Source organism: Panicum hallii, chromosome 2 (genome assembly GCF_002211085.1).
Source record: "Panicum hallii strain FIL2 chromosome 2, PHallii_v3.1, whole genome shotgun sequence".
NCBI lineage: Eukaryota > Viridiplantae > Streptophyta > Magnoliopsida > Poales > Poaceae > Panicum > Panicum hallii.
The window spans coordinates 12,088,418-12,113,433 of NC_038043.1; the positions used below are offsets into that span (position 1 = coordinate 12,088,418).

General features: G+C 46.4%; 1 protein-coding gene across 1 annotated transcript; it reads left to right on the plus strand.

Annotated features, from left to right (window-relative positions):
• The first annotated feature begins 10,513 nt into the window (after positions 1 to 10,513).
• LOC112880532 lies at positions 10,514 to 24,570 on the plus strand. Its single transcript, XM_025945193.1, has 17 exons — positions 10,514 to 11,192; positions 11,298 to 11,416; positions 12,369 to 13,199; positions 13,285 to 13,597; positions 13,887 to 14,052; positions 14,640 to 14,742; positions 14,874 to 14,987; positions 20,149 to 20,160; positions 20,462 to 20,493; positions 20,917 to 21,105; positions 21,813 to 21,992; positions 22,083 to 22,267; positions 22,372 to 22,467; positions 22,865 to 22,910; positions 23,022 to 23,128; positions 23,631 to 23,732; positions 23,828 to 24,570. The coding sequence occupies exons 1-17, from the start codon at positions 10,737 to 10,739 to the stop codon at positions 24,392 to 24,394; spliced, it is 3,618 nt and encodes a 1,205-aa protein (XP_025800978.1). The 5' UTR covers positions 10,514 to 10,736; the 3' UTR covers positions 24,395 to 24,570.
• Positions 24,571 to 25,016: the final 446 nt, after the last annotated feature.

Sequence of the window (25,016 nt, forward strand, 5' to 3'; positions counted from 1 at the left end):
CCTTTTGATCAACGCCCTAGGAAGCCTTGGCGTTACGGAACGCTCAAGGTACTACAGCAGAGAGTACGAACACCATGGTACCCTCCGCTGCAGGGTGATCCTGGTCATCGCCAGGAGCAATCGCTATCCCGACATCCAGCCATGGCGAGTGACTGCCACAGGGTTTAGGCACCAGGACACCTACCCCTTGACCGTCAGAAAAGTACTCCGTTATTTATGCCGGATTTTTGAAGAACACCTCGCCCCCACACCAGTGAGGTTCTTCTCGCCGGCCATCAGAACCCCAGTTTGGGAAGCACGCATGAGAAGTCTGGAACGACGCCGCCATGAAGAAGGCCCTCTGTACCAAGTGGCTACTTATCTAGCCGCCTTGGACCAACTCTTTGATGAGCAAGCCAACCTTCTGAGAGAACAGACCCATCGAGCCGAGCAAGTAGAGCTCGCAGTGAGACTGCAGCAGATCCGAGCCACCCAAGCCGAGGCAAGGGCCGCAGCCGCGGTCAGCAGCGAAGCGGTCACCCAAGAGAGCCTCAGGCAGGCCCGAGACCGGCGTATGCAAGAATGGACCCACAGTGGAACACCAGTCCCAGCAATTGGAGAAGACCATGTTTTACTCGGGACACCCGTCATAGGATGGGGACCTCTCTTTGGAAACACACAAGCCCCACCCGAGAACCCTGAAAGTTCTGCTGCCGCTGTTGAAAGGGATGCTGCAGCGCAACCCTTGACAGATGGGAATCCAGAGAACGGCGAACAAGGATTACTCACACCCCCCGCCCCAGAAGAAGGCACGCCCCGTGAGTAAAGTAACCGACGTGACCCTAATGATGTACCCCCAGCCTCTTTTGCTTAAGTCGTGCCCTTAGGCATGACGCCGGACGAGTAGTACGAGACCTAGTCGTACCCCCAAGCTGTACCCCCTGGCAGTAATGAAGTTGTTTGTGCTTGTTGTTTGTGATGCTGTGTGCTGGTTTGTTGTGTATGTGACTACTGGCAGAAGGTAGATTCTGCCTTATATGCGAATTAAACAACTTAAACATCACATAATCGTAACCCCACTCTACCCAATCAACAGATGGCTCCCCGGAGCGTCGCGAGGGCCTCCCGTAGCCGAAACCCCGCAGCCGCTGGTGCCGAAGCGCAGCCTGTTGGACAAAATCTTCCTCAGGGAGAACAGGAAGTAAGCCAGAACCGAGGAGAAAATCAAGGAGGAGAGCAACTACCACCACCCCCACCCCTCGGAGACCTGGCACAGATAATCCACAACCAGACCCTCATACTGGAAACACTGGCCAATGCCCTCGTTAACCGGCAACCACAAGGGCAGAACATGAATGACAAGCTGACAGCCTTTTTGAGGACCAAGCCGGCCACCTTTGCCGGATCTTGCAACCCTTTGGATGCAGACGACTGGTTACGAGTAATTCAGAGGAAACTCAAACCGTTTGAATGCCAGGACTGGGACAAAGTCCTTCTGGCAGCCCACCAACTCACCGGAACAGCATTAGCCTGGTGGGAAAATTATTGTGCCGCAGCCGAAGATGCCTCTACCATCACTTGGGAGGAATTCGTGAAGGAGTTTCGCCGTTATCACATCCCTTTGGCCACCATGAAGCGCAAGGCGGATGAATTCCGCGCACTGCAGCAAGGAAGCATGACGGTGGAGGAGTACACCCACCGGTTCATAGAGTTAGCCCGATATGCACCGGAGGAAGTGAGCGACGATGACAAGAAACAAGACATGTTCAAGAAGGGACTAAACCCAGAACTCCGGACCTTGCTTACCCCTCAGATCTACCCTGACTTCAATACCCTGATGAACAAGGCTATCCTTACGGAAAGGGCCAAAACCGAAGAGAGGAAGGATAACAAACGCAAATTCCTGGAAAGTAAGGCCCGCCAACAGGACCGATTCCAAAAGCCGAGGAACTTCAGCTACACTACACCGAGGTCTCAGTCCCCAATGCAGTATAGGACTCAGTCTCAAGTAACAGGACCACGGGCCCCTGACACACAGCCTAGGAGCCAGAATACCATGAGGGCCCCGCAGAGCAATACAAGTCTGGTCGCCTCCGACAACAACAATGTTAGGGCCTGTTTTAACTGCCGTGAGACAGGGCATTTCATCGCCAATTGCCGTTATGCCAAGAATAAGCCGGCTACATCAGCCTTCTCCAACACGGTGAATGGACCCAGACCAGCCCTGACCGGTGCCAACCGAGTGCCCATCCGCAACAACGACAACAGTCAACAGATGAAGCAGCCCCAGCAATCATTTGGATGAGCCCGCGTCAATCACATCGACGCGCAGGATGCTCAAGAAGCTCAGGGCGTAGTGCTCGGTGAGTACCTAGTCAACTCAGCTCTGGCAATAGTACTATTTGATTCTGGAGCATCGCACTCATTTATATCCTCAAGCTTTGTGGAGAAACACAAAATACCTACAGTACTACTAAAAACACCCCTATTAACCCGGACGCCTGGGGGCGACATCAATTGTCAATTAGGTTGTCCACGGGTAAGGATCAATTTAAGTGGGGTAGAATTTCTAGTAGATTTGGTAGTACTTAAGCCTGGGGGAATAGACGTGATCCTTGGAATGGACTGGTTAAGCCGACACAATGGTCTCATAGGCTGTACTGACAAGGTAGTACACCTAACAAACCCCGAAGGAATACGAGTAATCTGCCATACCCGGGAAAGTGAGGTTAACCCGATGGTGTTTACCATAGAAGCCAAGCCCTTAGAAGGAGTCCCGGTAGTAAACGAATACCCAGATGTCTTCCCCGAAGAACTTCCCGGTATGCCACCGGATAGGGATATAGAGTTCGTCATTTACCTTATCCCTGGGACCTCCCCCATAGCCAATAGACCCTGTAGGATGGCAGCCTCTGAGTTGACAGAATTAAAGAAACAACTAGAAGAACTGCAACAAATTGGTTTCATCAGACCAAGCTCGTCGCCATGGGGAGCCCCAGTTCTGTTTGTCAAGAAGAAAGATGGGAGTATGAGGTTGTGTGTAGATTACCGAGCACTGAACGAGGTTACCATTAAGAATAAGTACCCCCTCCCCAGGATTGATGACCTTTTTGATCAGCTAAAAGGAGCCAAGTACTTTTCCAAGATCGATCTAAGGTCAGGATATTTTCAGCTCAGGATTAGAGAAAGTGACATCCCTAAGACAGCTTTTGTCACCCGCTACGGGCAGTTCGAGTTCACCGTAATGTCCTTCGGACTAACCAATGCCCCTGCCTACTTTATGAACCTCATGAATAAAGTATTTATGGATGAGCTAGATAAGTTTGTGTAGTCTTTATCGACGACATACTGGTCTACTCCAAGAGTATTCAGGAATATGAGCAACACCTGCGGGTAGTATTGGAAAAGCTGAGAATACATAGGTTATATGCCAAGTTTAGCAAGTGTGAATTCTGGCTGGAGAGAGTAGCTTTCCTTGGTCACATTTTGACCACGGAGGGCGTAGCAGTGGACCCAGAGAAGGTCGAAGCAGTCTCCAGCTGGCAGCGACCAACTAACGTTAGCGAAATCAGGAGTTTTCTTGGATTAGCTGGGTACTATCGGAGGTTTATTGAGGGGTTCTCCAAGATAGCTCGGCCCATGACGGAACTTCTTAAGAAGGAGAAAAAGTTCGCTTGGATGGAATCCTGTGAAAGAAGTTTTCAAGAATTGAAGCAAAGGTTGACAACCGCCCTGGTGCTGACTCTGCCGGACATTCATCGGGATTTTGTCATTTATTGTGACGCTTCCCGACAAGGATTAGGATGTGTGCTGATGCAAGACAGGAAAGTCGTTGCATATGCCTCCCGCCAACTCAGGACTCATGAGCAGAACTATCCGACCCATGATTTGGAATTTGCAGCCGTAGTGCATGCCCTTAAGATTTGGAGACATTACCTGATTGGAAATAAGTGTGAAATTTACACCGACCATAAGAGTCTGAAGTATATATTCACCCAGCCAGATTTGAACTTAAGGCAAAGAAGATGGTTGGAGTTAGTCAAGGACTACAATTTGGAAATTCATTATCACCCCGGGAAAGCAAATGTGGTAGCCGATGCCTTAAGTCGGAAATCCTATGGGCCCAAAGATGACCATCTGCGCGGGGAAATGGCACGATTAAATGTGCACATTGTTCCTCGAGGTTCCAGCCATGTGCTGAACGTCCAATCGACACTAGAGGATAGAATTAGAGAGGCTCAAAGCTCGGATCAGGAATTAATAAATATCTGCAAACAAACTGGAGAAAACAAAGCACCGGGTTTTAGAGTGGACGATAAGGGAACGCTGTGGTACGAGGATAGGATTTGTGTGCCCCAGAATGGAGACTTCCGGCGGACAATCATGGACGAAGCCCATAACTCGGCCTACTCCATCCACCCAGGATCCACCAAAATGTATATGGACATAAGGCAAAAATATTGGTGGAATGGAATGAAGGCGGATATTGCACGATTTGTGGCTCATTGTGATACTTGTCAAAGGATCAAGGCCGAACATCAAAAGCCAGCAGGATTATTGCAACCCTTACCTATTCCGGTTTGGAAATGGGATGAAATAGGAATGGACTTTGTAGTGGGCCTACCTAGAACACAGAAGGGACACGATTCTATATGGGTAATAGTGGACCGACTCACTAAATCGGCTCATTTCATACCGGTAAGGACTAATTACGGTGGAGAAAAGCTGGCAAAACTTTATGTGGAAAACGTAGTAAAGTTACATGGAGTGTCTAGCAGAATTGTCTCAGATAGAGGAACCCAATTCACCTCTAGGTATTGGAAGAGCTTGCATCAAGCCATGGGCACCAAGTTAGATTTCAGCTCCGCATATCACCCCCAGACGGATGGTCAAACCGAAAGGGTAAACCAGATTATGGAAGATATGCTAAGAGCATGCGTCCTGACCTATGGGAAAGATTGGGAACAGAGCCTGCCTTATGCAGAATTCTCATACAAAAATAGTTACCAAGCCAGCTTGGGCATGTCACCATTCGAAGCTCTCTATGGAAGGAGGTGCAAAACACCCTTAATGTGGTCGGAAGTCGGAGAACGTGCCCTAGTGGGACCCGCACTTATAAAAGAAGCAGAAGAAAAAGTAGCAGAGATCCGCGAGAAATTGAAAGCGGCTCAATCCCGACAAAAGAGCTACGTAGACAAGAAAAGGTGAGAAATAAGTTTCAACCCAGGGGATTTTGTTTATCTCAAGGTCTCACCTATTCGAGGGACCCGAAGATTTCAAGTACAAGGAAAACTAGCCCCTCGGTACGTTGGACCGTACCAAGTTCTGAAGAAAGTAGGAGCCGTAGCATATCGATTGGAGCTACCAAGAGAAATGGCAGATATACACCCAGTGTTTCATGTTTCGCAACTCAGAAGGTGTTTGAGAATACCTGAGACAGAACACGTGCTGACAGAGGCAATAGACCTGCAACCGGATCTGCGATACCAGGAGATACCAGTCAAGATTCTAGACACGGTCACTAGGAGGACAAGGAATTCCGAAGTACGAGTTTGTAGAGTTCAATGGAGCAGACATGGAATAGAAGAAGCGACCTGGGAACGCGAAGATGCCCTAAAGAAGGAGTTTCCTCATCTGTTTAGGAGTCAACCGAATCTCGAGGACGAGATTCATTTTTAAGTGGGGTAGGCTTGTGACGCCCTGAAAAATTTCCAACTTAAATTGCGCGCTGAGATACTTTTCGTACCCCAAACCCTAATCCTCTCCCGGATTCACCGCCGTCCTGACACCCGAAATCCGACCGCTGTCACATCCTCCCTTTTCTTTTCTCCTCGCGCAGCGTGCGAGCGTCGCGCGCGCGTGGCCGGCCAACCGCGGTCGCCGCCGCGAATATCGCCGGCGCGCGTCACTATTCCTTCTTTTCTTCCTTTCCCATTTTTCCTTTCTCCTCCTCTTTTCCATTTTTTTTCTATTTTCTTTTCCCTCCTCTTTTCCTTTTTCCCCTTTTCTTTTCTTCCCTTTTTCCTTTTCCTTTCTTTCTTTCTTCTCTCCCCCCCTCCTCCCTTCTCTCTTTCCTTCCTTTCCCCTGCCGCGCGCCCGAGCGCCGCCCGGGCCGTGCGCCTGCTCTGCCCACGCCGCGCGCGAACCCCTGCCCCGGTACGCCCCCAGCCACGCGCAACGCGTGACCGCACGTCGCGCGGTGCCCCTGGCCCGCGCTTCGCCGCGCCGTGCGCGCACGCGCGTGCTCGCCCCCGAGCGCGGCCTCGCCGCCCGTCGCCAGCCGCGTCGCCCGCCGCTGCCCCCTGCCGCACCCCGTGCGCGCGCTCGCCACTGTGGCCGCACAGCCCTCCCCCACGTGCGTCGCCTCGGCGCCTCGCCACACCACGACGGCCGCGAGCGGCCAAGCGCTATTAATGGCGCCCGCCGAGCTCGGTGACCGGCCCCGCCGCCCCATCGCCTCGAGCGCCTATAAAAGGGGCCGAGGAGCACCCCCCGGCACCCCACAACCCGCACCGCCACCCAGCCCCTCGCCTCCCCAAGCCCGGCGCCGCCCCGCCGAGCCGCCTAGCGCCGCCGCCCCTGCTCCCGTGGGCACGCCCCCTCGATCCACCTCGGTCCAAGGTGAGGCCGGGGATGGAATCCCCTCGCCTCCCCCTCCTTTTTCCCCCCACCCCTGGGCCGCCGTCGAGCCCTGGCCGCCGGAATTTGGTCGGCGCAGGAGCTCTTCCCCCCCTCCTCTGTTTCTCGTAGAGGGAGGAGGAAGAAGGGGCATTTTGCCCAAAGCCCCCCCTTCCCTGTATTTCCCCAAAAGAACCCTCCACCTATGCGACACATTACATAAAAGCCCTTCCACCTCTATTTATTCAAGTAACTAGCCTCCTCCATTTAAACTTAATATCAAATAGACCCCTACCTCTTTCTAACATACCCCAAATATTTCTAGAAATTATAACCAAGTCCTTTCTATTTCATAACTGTTTACGAACGAGCCCCTGAACCCCTGTTTAACCCCCGAACTCCCTTTGACCCGTCATTTTATGCGCCGAACGATCTCCGATCGACCCGAAACTTTACCATGCCCTTTCTAGTATAGTTCCAACCATGCCATTAAGAAACCACCCAAGAATATTACCCCTATCTCCATAACTAAATTATTTCCGATTTATGCTCAACGATGAAAGCTTTTAGTTCTTTCGCTTGATTGTGTGTTTGTTTGTTGCGTCGTAGGACACGGAGTGAACGAGGAAGGTCCCGACTGTGACCAAGCGAACGAGGACCAGTTCTGTGACCCCGAGCCCGAGGGACAGTGCTTTGATCAGGACCTCCCGCAAGGGTTTGATGATGGCAAGTTCAATCCCGCCCTTTGATGCATGTTTCCGTCCTAGTTTTTATAAACACAACCCAGTGGCCTGTTTTATAAAATTGCATGGTTTTATTTACTGAAAACATGGTAGGGTAGCCACCCTTATTTGTGATAACCATACCTCGACCACCTGGTTTTATAAAGAAAGTGTGTGTGGGGGGGAAGGGATAAAATGTGGTTTTGAAAGACGAGTCAGACGGGATGGATGGCATTTCTGTGTGAATTGCCGGTGGTGTGCTCGTACCTGTGTGGTTGAGCGAGGAAGGGAGATATCCATCTTATCACCCTTAAGGACCGAGTTGATGTGTCATCTCACCTAGCTTCCTGTTGTGCAAACTACTTGACCGTTGTATGGGCAACGGCTTAGCATAAATCCCACTAGTTAGTCTGATAGCCATCAGGAGAGCTGAGAGCAACGGGTGATCAAGGAGAAGGGATAAGCTCTGTGTGACTTATGCCCCGGTTAAACCTCGGAGATAGGTCGAATGACCCCTTGATGGATCCCGTGGTGGTTAGTCAGGTCTAGCTAAGGTGGGTAATGGCTTTGTTGGGATCTGCACCGACACTAAGGTGATCGTGCTGTGGTACCCCACCTGTGGGTAAAGTTGCACACCTCTGCAGAGTTAAAATCTATCCGAATAGCCGTGCCCATGGTATTGGGCAAGTTATGGTGTGGTCACATAACTAGTGTTTCTCTCTGGGAATGGTTGGACTGGTGTGGGTTGTTTGGAAAGTGTCCGGCAGTTGTGCCGTGTGCTACGGCGGATGGGGAGTCCGGTAGCAGCTTAAAACTTGGATCCTGTGTGGATCAACATCACGTGCTCCTTGGTACTAGAAAACTTGTTTTGAAAACGTTTTTAAACAAACCGTTGCATACAACCGAGTTTTCCGCAAATGAACCATAACCTTATCCTTGGATTGTCCTGTGCATTGATTTCTGTCATACCCCCTCCGTGGGTGTGATTGGACCTGCTGAGTATGTTTGTACTCACCCCACCCTTACTTCTTACAGCAGAGGATCCAGACTACCTCCCCGAAGACGTCGAGTAGGGTTTCGTCCTGCACCCAGTCTCGCCTGTGGTCAAGGCCACCGCTGGAGTTCCGCATGGCGCAAGACTCTGATGACCCTCTTTTCGTAGCTAGTGTAGTAGTGTGGGTTTTAGTTGTAATCCTCGCGATAGTGGCGCTTCACTGCCCATTACCGCGTAGAGTTGTACGGTGATGTACCATCTGATATAATAAAAGTGTTATCAGCCTCCTGGGACTGATAAAGCATCACTTTTAAGTCTACCCTGATGGGGGACGCTTCAGCATGGCTCGCGTCCCCAACCTAGAAGATGATCAGGGACTGGGTCCATACCATGGCTCCGACTGAGGTCCCCCGACCAGGCTCCGCCTTATGCGTGTCGCTATCCCCGATTGGCAAGGCCAAGGATAGCCGGACCCTGCGTACTAGCAGGCTCCGGGAACAGGTGTGGCAGATAAGGATGCACACCGGAGTCAACTTGCCGTACAGGCCAACCACTCCCCCCACGGGGGTTGCAGTGCCCTCGCTGCCATAGCGGGGAGGCACTATTTCACATGACCGTCCTTATGAGTGGACGAACACAATGATATCATCACGACGCGGCGGGCACGCCTCTATCACAGTGGAATGACGGGGCGTAATGTTGTGGACGGAGCGTGACTGCCATGCCGCGCTTATAAGCGCATGCGTGCCCCTTCGATTGATGAAGTACGATGCATAGGGATAGAACAAGACGGACTCCGTGACATAAGTGGCCGCCCAAGGACTCCGACTGATAGGGTTGACGACCCCGATCGACGGGGCAAGAAACTCTCTCTCTATCTCTCTTTCTCTACACTTAGTCCCCTGTAAGGAGGACCTCCTTGGACTATAAAAGGGAGGGTCAGTCGCCTAGAAAAGGGGACCGAACCACATCAAAATCCAAGAGATTCATCCTCCACTCGAAAGCTTGTAACTCCTCAACTCTCACGAGCACCTGGCTTCAAGCAATACATCCGACCGACTCCCGACTGGTCGTAGGGCACATTTGCCTGAACCAGTATAAATCTTGAGTCATTGTGTGCTAGGCCACCTCCGATCACAACACACGATACCTATTTCGAGTAGGTTTAGCTGCCGGCTATTTCTGGAACCGACAAAGAGTTTGTGAAAAAAAAGTGCTTTAAGAGATCCTCTTTACCTTTCTTTTTTAGTAATAATTATTGAGACAACCAATAATCCATCGATTCCGACTCTCCTCGGATAGAAAGTGGTCTAGAACTCTTCCAATGCGGTAGTTAGATCGGGATGTGTTTATTTGGGAACTGCAAATATAATTCTCCCATTACTAGTTATTAGGAAAAATTTATTGGGGAGGTTGCATATAATTTCCTATAAATGGAAGAACAAAATATGCGTTTTTCCATATATGACTACTAAATTGTGTTGAACCAACAAATGAAAGTTGATGGGTTTCAGACGTTGAGTTAAAAAAAAAATGGGAGGGTGGGTGGGTAGGGTGGGCTTGGTGAAATGGACTTTTCACCTTAAATTTAGGGATTATTTGTAGCTAATGGTTGAGCTACTATAACAATCTATACAAAATAGTGAATCTAGGATCATCTCTTCATAAAAAATATCCAATTGTCGGACGTGCATAATTTTGAGAAGTTTATTTTCTTGCGAGGAGTTGAGTGGGGATTTCTAGGACAACTATTTGGTACGGTTACTCAAATCTTCAATATACAAATAAATAAAATTTAAGTGATGAAGATTACAGGTTTTGAGTTTTGCTATAGGTAGCACACGATGGTTGCTAGCAATGTATAATGAGGTTTTGTCCACGAGATGAAGGGAGGTAAGAAAACTCTTTAGATGGCACTAATAAATTATTATTGTGAGTTATTGTTTTAGTGTATTGTACGGTATTTGTTCCCAGCAAGGATAGCCAACTGGAAAACTATTCTATTCTCTCCAAATTGCAGATCTTATATTTTTTAAAACGAATTCGAGAACTGGAGCGCCAAGGTCAAAATAATTGTTTGACACCCGGAATGGTACAATGTATAATCAATAACATTGCAAAATAAACATAATAATAATAATTTAGAAATTTTAGTTTCCCTCCAGAATTGTTATCCTGCATTTTATTAAAAAGAAAAAAAGAAATGGAAACCCCTCTACCCGCGGCGAGTGGTGTCGTCTTGCGTCTCCCCGTTGGGAGGATTTGCTTCGACTCCACCTTCTCCCCTCCGTCGTCGTCGTCTACTCGACACCTCCAATGCTGAGGCTCTGCCGCGTTGCGCTGGGGGATTGACTTGGCTGCATCACAATCCAATCGACACCAGCTTCCTCCCGCCGCCTCATGCCTCAGCGCGGCCGGCGGCGATGGGCGACGTCCCCGTCCCAGCTCCCTCCCTCCCCGACAGCGACATGACCTCGCGCCGCCGCCGCGAGCCCTCCGAGCCCCGCAGCGACAGCGACTGGGACGCTGGATCCAGCCGCGAGGGCTCCCCGGACCTCCTCCGCCGCGCGCCTGCCGCGCAGATCTCGCGCGCCGCCGCCTCCTCGTCGTCCTCGTCCTCCTGGCTCCGCGAGATCGAGCGCGACCGGGTGCGCCTCGTCAGGGAGTGGGTACACATGGCCGCTCGCGACCGCGACGACGACACCGGGCCCCCGCCGTCCCCCGTCCCTGACCACGCGCGCAGGGACGCCCCCCGGATCCGCGGCCGCCAGGCGCGCCTCGAGCTCGTCATGCGCATGGCCGCCGACCGGCAGGCCGAGCTCCACCGCCTCTCCGAGCACCGCGCCGTCTCCGACTTCCCGCACCGCAATCGAATCCACGTCGGTGCTTCTTCTTCGTTTCTTAACCCACTGTTCCATTACTTGCTTATTACGCGCCGCTTTGCCTTTCGCTTCGGACGATCAGAATTCCTGTCATTACTGTAGGCGCTGCTCCGGGGCCGGTTTCTGCGTAACGGAGGTCTGCCAGAGGACAGGAGGCCCCCATCCGTGGCCGCAAGGGAGCTTGGCCAGCTGCGGCAACGACATCCTGTCTCCGGTTTGAGGTATGTGTCAGCTCGCATGCTGAGACATTAATGATGTTGAGGCTGTTCCTGCTGCTTAATAGATATATTTTCTAGCTTGTTTTTGCTGGGATAAATGCAAGTTTATGCTGGACCAATGTGTCACTATCGCAACATTCTGATGCTATGGTTGGAGGGGTTACATCTTACATCTTATAAGGAGTTCATGATGCTTGATATTGCCTCAGCAGTTGCTGCGTTTAGCTTTTCTGTTGATTTGTAAATGTGCTGCTTTACGAAGTAGAAAGATACTTCTAGTATACAAAGAATGATAACTATAATAGGATTATACTGTTATGTGATGCTGATAAAGGATTAAAAGTTGCGTGTTTTTAGTAATGCAAACTTTTACTAACCAAACTGTCAGTGCTCAGCTACAGATTAGTGCTGCTTATATTTTCCATTTGTAACTCCAAAGTGCTAATCATCATGCCATCCTCACACAATAGTTTCGCTTGCCTGACTTTTTTTTTGTTGCATCCAATTATAATATAAGTGAAGGCCAGTTTTATCTTTGTTTAAAAGCACATCAAAGTTTTACTCTGAGTGTTTGAAACTTGAAAGCTATCCAGACATTTTGTCATCTTCTTACTTGATTGCCATTTTGACGCTTGGTGCCATTTTAGTGTAAGACGTGTACATGTGTAGTTATTTGGTTTTGGTAGTCCAAAGATATGATTACATTCTTTTCAATAGGTTGCTAGGACCTAACATATCAGCTAGATATAGACTTGCAAGCTAGCCACACAATCGATTACTTTTGTTATGTACTTTATCACTCTTTTCTCCTATCATTTGGTAATTTCAAGCTGGCTTGTTCACAAACTATATGGATGAGTCTAATGACTCCTGTTAAAATGTACTTTTGTAATGCTTTTCATCGTGTGCTAAGTGTCTAAGTAAAATAATGATACTCATTAATTTTAATAACTAGAGAAGAGTTCCGCTTCAGATTGGAGAATCTTGTCCGTGGTCAAGCAGTTAGCCAAGCAGATGATTCTTCAACTCATGATGTTGAACTATCTACAAATGATCGTTCTGAATCAAGACCTACTACTTCTGAAACTACTCAGGAGAGACCTGAACGAACAAGTGAGAATATCAGTCTTCAGCAAATTGAAGGTACAGCAACAACATCAGGATTTGAAAGTGGCACCCCAAGTGTTGCTGAAGTCTTCTGTGAATCTCATAGTCAAGCAGAAAGTCAGGAAGATTTGGAACAGGAGAGAAGCGATTGGCAACAGTTTTCCTGTGCTGTGATTGGAGAGGGGTCTGAAAGAAGTTGGCTTGAAAATGCAGACATCTCTTCCCGTGAGGGGACAGCAGTTGAGGATGATCATGAAGATCGTCTTCCAGAAGCAAATGAAGAATCAACCAGTGTTGATCATCTTCCTGAAGGACACGAGTCAATCAGTGATGATAGTCTTCCTGAAGCTCATGAAGAGCAGCATGACAGCGATCATCTTCCTGCAGTGCTTGAACAGTTGCACGGCAATATTAACCTTCAGGAATCACATGGGGAGTGGAGCAGAGATGATCGTCCTATAGAAGTCTATGATGAGTGGCAGAGTGATGATCATGTCCCTGAAGTAAATGAAGAGTGGCAAGATGATGTCGAGACTAACAGTACTGCAGACAATTGGCATGATAATACTTCTGACCAACCAATTGACCATGATGCTGCTCTTATTAGAAGAGCTAATACATTCATCCCTGGGGATGATGATAATGTGTACAGCACAGAATTGAGGGAACTTCTAAGCAGGTGATTGCTTCTTTCTTAAAGAAAGTTGGTACAGACAATTTGTTTGGTGTTGGTCTAATTTCTGAATTTGTCTTAAATCATGCAGAAGGAGTGTTTCTAATCTTCTTCATAGCGCTTTTCGTGAAAACTTAGACCGTCTCATCCGGTCATATGTTGAGCGGCAAGGTCGTGGTCCTCTCCCTTGGGATCTGGAAGGAACGACTCCTGCCCCTAACTCACCAGATCAAAATCAGGAGCAGCAAAGAGATGATGATGACCAGGAACTGCAGCACACTGTTGACAGGCCTCCTTTAGTGATACCACCTCCACCTATCCCTCCTCGTCAGCCACTTTGGCATTCAGAGTTGCATCGTAATAATTGGATCAGGCAAAACATTCATCGTTCTTCTTCTGACATTGTGAGTTATTCCCTATGATATTCTTTCCACACATACATTTAGTTTTTACTTTGCTCAATTCATATTTTTGGAGATCAGAATACTTCAATTTCTTCATGGCGAGTAATTAATAAACCATATTTTGTAGGCTTTATTTATAGTACTCTACTTTGTAGGCTTTACTTATAGTACTCTACTGCATTAAATTCTTGTTTTTAGATTGCTCTTGTGATACTTTTTATGTGCACTTCACAGCAGCTTATATGTCATTGTGCGGTAATCACTTATTTATTTTGGTTTTCGTATCCAGGAATGGGAGGCCATCAATGATTTAAGGGCTGATATGGCTAGACTTCAGCAAGGCATGAGCCATATGCAAAGGATGTTGGAAGCTTGCATGGATATGCAGTTAGAGCTACAGCGTTCTGTAAGGCAAGAAGTTTCAGCGGCCTTGAATCGTTTCATTGGGGAGCAAGGTTAGTAAATCCACAACCTCCTGTTTCCAATGTTTTCTACAGGGCAGTTAGTTGTATGAGTTTAAAGAGGTCAGCGAAACAATCCAGAGAGCATACAGTTTGCATGTAGTCTCGCCTTTGAAATTTGCCGGCCAACCTCTTAATTCTTGGTGTAGCTCTTAACTGATCTGTTGTGGGCACCAATCACAATTCACAATAGCGTAAGATGTGCAAAATTCTTAGGGGCCTTACTATAGTTTACTTTCTTGAAACATACAGATAGCACGTTGTGTATTTTGTGTTACCAAATATAGTTTCGAATTGGCACATAGCTTAGGGCAATAAGGTCTCTAAATGCCTTTACATGCATCTGTATTCCATTGCATCGAGCACTTGTCTGTGATATTATGTAAAACTTGTTTGCATCCATATGGCAAGGCAAGTGATATACTACTAATTAAATTGATCACATATGACTATGTCATACTTGAGTTGGTATTAGTTTATATGGTTGAAAAGAAAGGAATCATGTTCATAATGCTTAGCTTTGCATCTCAGTAGCGATGACACTTCCATACATCTGCCTAAGCTATGTGCTTAAATTTCAGGGGAGAGTAAAGAAATAATTGACGATGGTTCGAAATGGATAAATGTGAGAAAAGGGACCTGCTGTATATGCTGTGAGACTCCAATTGACTCCCTTCTGTACAGGTTTGGCTTGCACTGATCACGTGTTGTTATTTATTGGATGGAAGTGGTAGAATCATAGCATTAGTACTGTAGTACGTAAATACAAGTCTGTGTTGTGCTAACTATGAACTTGTTTGGGTGTTAACTATCAGATGCGGGCACATGTGCACGTGCTCAAAATGTGCGAATGAATTGGTACGGGGCGGAGGGAAATGCCCGCTGTGCCGTGCGCCCATAATCGAGGTGATCCGAGCATACTTTATCATGTAGATACAAGGATGACATCAAGGAGATAAGAGGAATACATGTGTTGTTTGTGGGCTCAAGTGTGGAGTTGTTAGTGGGTGGTGTATGATTGTATTCAATTTTGTTCATTCTATCTAATCCGTTGGGTTCCTTTCATTTTGGCCTGCCCAGCCCTGCCGCGGTGTAAGTAGTGTATGGTTTTGGGTGTGGTGGCAGATCGGGGAGGTGGCCTTCGCTGATTGGGACTTTGGTTGGGTCACCACAAATTTTGTTTCACAACGACTAATGGGGTTTGGGGGTTGGTTGAAAACATGAGATGGAGAAAATGAGCAAGTTACTGCTTGTTTGTACAGTGCAGCTTGGTCGCTCGGAATGTTGCGTCTGTGATTTCCTTCGATTCCTTTAGACATGGTATTCCATGTGTCCACTTCATACTACATGAATGTGCTCGTGGTGCTTTGTATTGTGCAGCCAAAGCAAGTACTGATGATGTGACGATGCGATCAGGCGAAGGCCAAGAATGCCCATGAGCTGAACGAAGTTTCACTCGTGGAACGCTTGCTGGATTATGACAGGGTGCGTCCTGTTGTCTCCGTAGTAGCAGAACGATTTCTTTGCAGGCCCAACAAAATGGTTTGGCGGTCGAGTTTTTTTTAAAAAGGGGTAAAAAAAATTGAAAAAGGGAGCCGAGTTTTTTTTAAAAAAGGGGTAAAAAAATTGAAAAAGGGAGCCGGATCGAAAAAATTCGAAAAATGGGTGCCTCCCGTCCGCTGATCGGGCGGGAGGCGTGGAGCCGGGGACCTCCCGCCCATCCAGCGGGCGGGAGGTTTCAAAAATATTTCGAGGCTCCTCCCGAGAGTCTCTTCGCGAATAAGAAAAGTTTCTTATTCGCGAAGAGGTCCCTGAGGCAAGCATCCCGTCCAGCCAGTGGGCGGGAGGTTGCCCTACTTATTTTTTGTTAATTTTTGTTGGAATTTATGTTTCACAAACTATTTAAAATACAGACTTTTTTAAATACAAGATTTATTCGCCATACTTTTTTGTATACATTAAAAAATTTAGTTCAATTTTACGAAGAAGATTATGGTATCTAAAACTCGTACGAAGATGGTTAAGCGATAATGTTTTGCAACATAGAATCCAAATATTACGATAGTACGATACATGAAGCCATTAAAAATAAAATAGTATGATAACAAACAAGTTTAAATATACAAAATGCCAAGTCACAGTTATAATTACAAACACAAATAATGATATGTCTTTAGTCAATGCGGCAAATATTATAAATACATATCCAGTTCTGATACAAACTCAACGCGGCAAATATTAGACATGAGCAAACACGTTCAAATAAAATTACAACTAAATGATGCCTGATAACGTAATAGCACTCGATCGGCGACGTCTCCTACTCCTTGATGCAACCGGAGGTCTTCCATCTGTAGCATCACCTGTAGGGCCAGCTTCAGCAGAACTGGGGCCAGCATCATTGTTTGGACAACGTTTATACGTGTGTCCACTTTGATTACATGCACTGCAGCGCTGTATCCTCGGACGGAGCTTTGACTCGTCCGTATCATTACGAATACGCCGTCTCTGACGGCGCTCTCTCTTAACCGAGCTGATCTTGCGTCTGGAATATATATCACAGGATTCGCTGTCTCAGTGAACGATCCAACCATACGGAACCCATAGGTCTCATACCACCAGGTGCTGCCAATTGTCTCCTTTCTGAAGTAATGGGAAACATATATATTGACAGGATGTCGAATATCCGCACAAGCAGCCATTACATGAGAACAAGGTACGTGCAGCAAGTTTGGCCTCATGCATGAGTAACAACAAGTTCCATCAAGTTTCAGAATGCACTCCTTTATAGGAGTTTGACGTCTCATGCCACGTCATGCTCTGTCTTTGAGAGTTACCTCAAACTTGAGCTCCTATGTACCACATTGCCGTACGTGGTGTAGCTGGACGCTAGCTGCCTTCTTAGTCATATATTCTGTCATCATTTTCCCAAAATATCTGTCAGGATCTTGCATGAATGCCTGATTTTTAGTGAACCGATCCCTAAAGTAATCGGTACACCCACGGACGATGAATTCCACAATTGCAACCAGTGGAAGCCCACGAACACCTCGCAGCACCTAATTGTAAACCTCGGCGAAGTTGGTGGTCATTATGTCGTACCTTGCACCATTGGTATCGTAAAGTAACGCCCACTTCTCTTTCGGTTCATTCTCAATCCATTCAGAAAAGGTTTTGACCGCTGACCCAGACTTTCTACGAGTACATGCAGTATCTGTTGGCAAAGGACACAAAGCCTCTGCTTCATCCTGTGCAATTCTGTTTTTTGTTGCGTTCTCGCTTCTTTTCTTCCCGGTCAGTTCATCAAGTTTCTGCCACTACTTGTTAAATTTTCGCTGATTTGTTTCCTTGCATAGCCTCTTGAACATATCCATAAGGTGCTTGTTCTTGAATTCCCTGAAAAAGTTTGCACCGATATGTCTCATGCACCACTTACTGCGAACATCACGCCACTTGGGCGGCTCTCCGATCTCTGCACACCTCTCCTGCAGATCTAGTATTGCCCTCAGTATGCCGGCGTGACGATCATGAATCAGACAGACATCTTCCCTATCCCGAACGACTGCAAGCTTAACCCGTTCCAGGAACCAGTACCAACTGTCTGTGTTCTCACTCTCAACAAAAGCAAAAGCAACAGGAAGCAATTGATTGTTTCCATCCACTCCAATAGCTGTCAGCATTTGCAATCTATACTTTCCTATGAGAAAGGTCCCATCGATGCACAGGAGAGGCCGGCAGTGTTGGAATGTGTTAATGCATGGACCCAAGCTGAAAAAGAACCGCTGCAGTATGTAGAGCGGACCTTCTCCTCTGTCTAGACTTTTTAGGTCATGATAGCTTTCAGGATTTCTCTGACATAGGACGGCCAGCAATCGATGAATATTATCATATGCAGCCTCGAACGTCCCAAACCTCATCTCCAACACCTTCTGTTTTGCACTCCACGCCTTGCTGTACGAGATAATATACTTGTACTTTTTTTGAATATGCCTGATAATAGATTTTGGTTCAAATGACATGTTTTCAACTATCATCCCGTACATCTCATTTGCGATGTAAGGTTGTGATGGGCCTTCTGCACCCCGGCAAATGACAAGTGTGCTGAATGACAATTGAGCATTCCCAATAATCTTTCCATTTATCCTTATAGGCATGCACCCACCACGGACAGCCCTCCTTCACACATACCACATCGTACTTACGAGATTTGCACTCGACTGTTTTGAACTCTCGCATAAGAGAGAGACCAACACTTAATAGCTTCCTTCACCTCTTCAATTAAGTTGTACCTCGCACCCTGGACAATTTCGTTTTCCCTGCAATCTGAAGGCACGCTAGATCCCTCATCTACGACAAGATGACTGAAGTCGCTGCTTACCCATTCTTCAGGCACATCATTATCATCATCAGACGAATCGGTATTTGCTTCATCGAATTCACGTTCTTCGTCTTGCAACTGTTCAACAATAAAAGGTATGTTCTCCCCCTCATCAGCCACGCATTGAGGTGATGCGGTGCCACCTGCCTCAATGTTTGCCTCCTCAACTTCTTCATCAATATTTTCATCCCCGGAGCAGCTTCAATATTTATCAAAGGGTTCTGGTGCACACTGACAAGGAGTACCAGTGGCCATTGCCAATGACTTGCATTTTGCAGATAGGTTAATCAGTTCTCGTTGCTTGCAAGTGGCATCAGCTCCCAGATCAAAGCCTAAGTGGTACAATTTATGACTCACTGAACACTCACACTGTGTGTCTCCTGATTAATCTTTAATCCCCTCATTAACTAGGGATTCAAATGTCTTCTCGTGCGGTTTGGTAATTCCTCTGACCGCACAGTTGAATTCACTTATTCACTTAAATCTACCCCATTCGGCCCATAAATCACATTTCCTTCTCCGTAATATATACTGAAAATACCCTTCTCGGAAGACATATCTGTCAATCATTTAAAAACTAGTTATACTACATATTAATACATAACAACCCTAAATTTCAGCGATTCCCAGATTATATTTTCCAGAATCTTCACTATTCAGAATATAAATTATACTACAAACAATTGAAAATACTAAAAACTATTTAAAACATACGACTAGAATGAGAATATACGACTAGAATATGTCAGCGATTCCTAAATTATAGTTATTTTCAAGTAATTATACGACTAGAATGAGAATATACCTCCAAATCGACGTGTGATCAGGGCTTCGCCGTTTCCTCTTCTCTCTTCCTCTCCTCCCTTTCTTTTTTTTTCGGGTTTTTGCTGAATAAAATGAAAATTTAGGGGCAAGTGGGGGCTTATATAGCCTGGGGGGCCTCCCGCCCGACCAACGGGCGAGATGCCCCTCGGCACCACCTCCCGCCCAACCAACGGGCGGGATGCCCCCGCAGGGACCTCTTCGCGAAAAAGAAAACTTTATTATTTGCGAAGAGGCTCTCGGGGAACCTCCCGCCCGCTGGATGGGTGGGAGGTCTCGGGCCCCATTCATCCCGCCCAATTAACGGGCGGGAGGTACCCATTTCTCGAATTTATCCCATCCGGCTCCCCTTTTTCGAATTTTATTTTTTTATCCTTTTTTTAAAAAAAGTTTTCGGGGGTCCCTATGTCTTCCATTCTGGCCCATGAAGATCGGGCCGCACCGGCAAGAGCAGAGCACCTGTGGCCAGGCCCATCCTGCCAGTGAGAGAGATAGTAAAGGAGGAGATAGCACGGTCCAGGGTTCAATTTCCCATGGTGAAGACTGAGGGCCTGTTCGGATCCAATGGAAAGAGAAAGAGAAAGTGCAAAACTTTTGCTCTTTTGCACTTTTTTTGCACTTTTGGATCTAAACACCCCAAAGTGCAAAAGTGCAAATGCTACCGTAATTTTACTAATTATGGATTAATTAGGCTTAATAAATTCGTCTCGTCATTTAGTCCTCATCTATGTAATTAGTTTTTTAATTAAACTATATTTAATACTTCTAATTAGCGTTCAAACATCTGATGTGACAGGAGCAAAAATTTTACCATTTACCCTTTTTACCATTTGCCCTTGGATACAAACAGCACCTGAAGACTGAAGAGAGCGGCGGCATGAGGAGCAAAGGGAAGGAGACAAGTTTCGCCGTTCGCTAACAAATGGAAATGGCGTAGTGAGAGAGCGATCCTCCTCCACCATGGCGACTCCGGCGGCCAGCACCTCCGTGTCCGACGACTCCGACTCCTCTCAGTTAGTCTCTCCCTTTTCCTCCCTTCCCCCAACGGCCCAACCCTTCCCGATTCCCCACAACCCCAAGTTCAATCTACTCTTTCGATAGGGGAGCTGGAGCTGGGGGGTTCGCCAGAATGGGGGCGCATTTCTGCTTGCGCGCGCGGACTTACTGTTGTTGGGATTGATCTCGCTCTTCCGATGTTCGCAGGTGCAGCGAGGCAAGCATATGGGATTCTCAAGGTACTTCCTACTGCGTGCTGCTCTCCTGTCCCCTCCGCTCCTCTCCCCCCTTTTGTTTTGCTCCCTGCATGTCTGTGATCTTGGTGCCCGCGGTTTGCACTGCATAGGGATGCAGTGCCTGGCCTGCTTTGCTGTTCATGCTCCCATGCGCAAACGGACCCTGCTGCGACGGAAATTAAACCGCCAGAATAGATTTCCTCTTTTCCTTATTTTTTTGGATGTAAATGTCGATCCATCCCGGAACTATTCTAGTACGAGCTGCAGAGGGGATGGGGGGGATGCAAATATAACTTGTTTTTGGCAGTAGGGAATTATTATTTCCTAAACACAGTGTAAATATGTCAGAATACGTGTAAGTATCATATCCCGTGCTTTGAATTTGGGTTGTTTTAGACTAAGTGTTCCTTGTCTTCTCCTGTGCAGAGTTACACAGGCAAGCTGAATGTCTGGAGCTGGAGGAGTTGGCAGCAATCTCAGTCAATCCTACTCTGCTTCCAATTCTCAATCATTTGCTTCTCGAGGTGTATGCCGTTCTGCGTCCAAAGCCACTTGACTACGACCAGCGCAACACCTTGGTTGATGTCATCAGGAAGATTACTAAACAAATATTTGGTATGTTTCTATTTCTTGCAGTTGTGACTATCGTATATTTGAATGTCACTATGAACTTAGCCTTCAAATTCAACCCTACTAGGTAATAAAAATGCTCACCAGTGATTATTTATAATATTTACGATTGTGCTGTTCCAACAACTCTTCATTTTTTACTCTTTAAAATCAATCACCCTAATATAGGTGATCCTGCCATTCTGGGGCACAACACCAACACAATAATAATAAATTATATCCTGACCTGATGCGTCAAATATCTTTGGGTAACTGGATAATATCATCATGTACCAAATGTTGTTGGACCATGTACTGATTTAAGAAGTATTAGAGTATTAGGAAACATGAAGAATTCTTGAAAAAACAGAAAAAAAAGAAGAGAAACACAGGCATGCTGTGTTCGTCTATTTCTAATCAAGCTGCACAAGCATACAACTTTATTGGTTCGTAAAACTCACCGAGCAATGAACCAATGACACCGAGCAATGAGCAGGTGTCTCTTATTGATGTCAGCACTTCAGCAAATCATATATTAGTCGCATATTATGTGGTATTTTAACGAGGAGTGTGTTGTGTTGTATTTGAACCTTTTTCTATCTTAATACAAAGACGACCAGTTCATCGTGTGTTCGCAGAAGTGTTATTTTGATTGCTAGTTTAACTTATGCCTCTTACATGTTGATTTGACCTTTGTTAAACATAACTTTCAGGTAGCAACGATGGGTTTCCAGTTGTGGAACCATTTGGATCATTCACAATGGATTTATTTACTCCTCGTAGTGACCTGGACCTCTCTGTCAATTTCAGTGCTAATACTGATGATCGATACACTCGCAAGGAAAAGATCTCAGTGATCAGGAAATTTTCCAAAGTTCTATATTCTCATCAGAGTAAGTATTTCCTTAAACAGAGTATTTTCAGATTGCATACCCATCAATCTTTATGAATATACTCATCCTTTTCTTATACGATCTATCCAGGGAATGGAATTTGCTGTGGGGTTTTACCTATTGTAAGTGCTAGGGTGCCTATTCTGAAGGTTATTGATTGTGGCACAGGGGTTGAATGTGATATTTCAGTTGAAAATAAAGATGGCATGACAAGGTCAATGATCTTCAAATATGTTTCCTTGCTTGATGAAAGGTTTCAGATACTAAGTTACTTGGTAATTCAATCTTCTTTTCCTTTCTAATTAGTAACTTAGGCAAAGCCATGCGATCAACTTGAAATCATTTAACAACAATCTTGTCCTTCCCATTGTTTCTTCAGGTTAAGTTCTGGGCTAAGATACATGATTTGAATAGCCCAAGACAACTAACAATGAGCTCCATGTCAATCATTTCATTAGTTGCTTTCCATTTGCAGGTACCATGGGTTTATTGTATATTTTTGTCTGGTTATTAAATTGCAAGTAGCTGTTCCTCTACATTTTGTTTTGACCTGCTAATCAATTTGTACATTTGAATTTAAATTATCTTTTGTATTAAAAAAAAATGCTTGGTAGGGTTTATGCTAGGTTAGAAAACATGATAGAAGTCCCTTCTACTACACTTCCTCAGTCTGGATCCTTTTGCTACTCTCCAAACTACTGCATTTTGTGTATCAGAAATCGGATTTTGTTCCATTCACCTTTATGGTAGTGCGTAATTTGGAGCCCTGGCTCATTAGATGCATGTCTAAGAAGAAGCACTAGTATTTCTAACTTCCTTTTCTCTTTTTCTGAATAAGTTTAAATTGAATCTTTGTGCAATGCGCAGTGCAGACCCGGCATCCTCCAATATTGCCTGCATTCTCTGCCTTGTTAAAAGGTTATCTTTTATCATGCTTGCACTTTGTTTTTCCTTTTACTGGCATCATTTTGCTAACTTTCTCACTGTGAGACCGAAGATAACTATCATTCTTAGTTCTTGTTCTTACAGATGGTTTAGATTGTGCAAGCGTTGAGAGGAATATTTTACCGTTCAAGGGGTTTGGGAGCAGAAATACAGAATCTGTGGCTGAACTGTTTGTATCATTGATAAGTAAAGTGAGTAACTATAAGGTTCACCTTCTACTTATGTTTGCGGTTGGAGTTACTTTCCATAATTGAATCTATAAGAACATGTTGTACCTTGTCATGTTGTATGTGTTCTTCTAACCTACACTACCTAGGTTCTTTTAGAACACACAGATTTGAGCTAGACATGCTCAAACTGTATCTGCAGAAATTCTCATTATTTACCTGTGGTGACATGTTATTTTGTCTACTTGGCATTGTAGCCAGGAATTATGATATGATAGCCTTTGCATTTACCGTCATTATGGCAATGTGCTGTTCCCCTGAACCTTAGCAAGTTTAACTTCCTTTTCCCCCCAGTACTGCATTGTTCTGTGGAGGCCTGTGGGTTAAGAATTATTTATTGATTTGTATTCCCTGTTAGTTTGCCCTTGTTTTTACATCCATTCCAGGTTTCACTTTTTTATTGTCAATGTATTATTGCAAATAATTGTGCTCACTAGTAAGGCCCAAATTTGGCCTTGTCCTGCAGCTGTTATCAGCAGAGAGTTTATGGGAGCATGGGCTGTGTGCTAGCAATTTTGAAGCGTCATGGATCTCCAAGACCTGGAAGAAAGGAGTCGGCAATTTAAGTGTAGGTATTCATGCATCGAGTAGTAACAAGTAGCACAAGGTTAGAATCTTACCCTGGAAAAGCATACAACAATATTTTTGCTTTCGTTTATGCAGGTTGAAGATTTCTTGGACAGGTCGCAAAATTTCGCAAGGTCGGTGGGGAAGGTGCAGATGCAGAAGATCTGCAAATACCTTAGACAATGTGCTTTGAATTTGTTGGATTTCATGAGGGGGAAACTGGACACACCAAAGCTGAAGACCCTTCTGTTTGGACAGCTTAGTCCAGATGACTTAGTCAGCAAACCTCGTTTGAAGCATGGCAAGAGAAAGAGGAAGTGGGAACTGTGCCCGCAGGGAAGATATGCATTCCAAAAGAGAGCAAAGCATGGTGGTAATGCTACAACTAGTAGTGGCTCGTTACCCGCTCCTGCTTCTAACAAAGTCTTTCCTGCTGCCCTACATGATCGAGGCACCATCCAGCGGTCCAGTATTCATCGGTTTGTGCCCGTTATTCCGTGGCCTCGTATCATCCCTTCTGGTTTTGGCTATGGGTTATCGCTTGAGTTTCCATCCGTAGCTCGTCCTCACCCTGGCAAGGGAATACTGGGCAGACGGCCAAGTAATGCAGTTCCCTTAAACCAATGGAACTCAACTAGTGCAGCGGCGGCAAGGTCCACATGATCCAACACCATACCAGCATACATTTCGGCAGTCATGTAGCAGATCTTATGACGGAGCCCGGTCCAATGGGAATTTGAGGTGGTGACAACTGCTACCGGGCTGCAAGTAGAGCTCGGTTTGTGCTGTCGCTGTACGTTGGATTCGTGTGCTAATTAAAGGTCAGATGCAGAAGCTCAGGATGTGTTGTAACAGCTAATATGTTCCTGTATCACCAGAGCCTTACGGCATGAGTGGCACCAGATTTGCCAATTGCCATACTGAGACACAGGTAATTGGCCCTGGGACGTTACTCGATCGTTGAGCCTCAACGTGGCTAAGGGTTTGGGGGGGGGGGGGGGGGGGGGTGGAGGGGTTCTTTTGAGGGAAAGCTAGCTGGTGATTGCAGCCCCTGCTGCGCCAGCCATAGCAAAGCTAGCTGCTGGTAACGGCCGGTGATTCCTATGCAAGGCATCCACGGAGTCGTTGCGTGAGGTGAGGTGACACCGTGACAGCGCCTCCGGCGATTCTGCGTGCAGATATTAGTTGCGGTGTACGTGATCCTGAGAAACGCCTCACCTGGCCGGTGGTCGCAGGGGCGGGCCGGGTGCCTCATTTTTCCAAACTTCTTGCTCCCACTTCTTTT

What these genes read in the sequence shown, in the direction of transcription:
- LOC112880532 (XM_025945193.1), top strand. Translation starts at nt 10,737, where the DNA reads ATGGGCGACGTCCCCGTCCCAGCTCCCTCCCTCCCCGACAGCGACATG. An exon ending in ATCGTTCTTCTTCTGACATT is followed by an intron (nt 13,598 to 13,886) that starts GTGAGTTATTCC and finishes TTTCGTATCCAG; the next exon opens with GAATGGGAGGCCATCAATGA. An exon ending in AAGCATATGGGATTCTCAAG is followed by an intron (nt 20,494 to 20,916) that starts GTACTTCCTACT and finishes TCTCCTGTGCAG; the next exon opens with AGTTACACAGGCAAGCTGAA.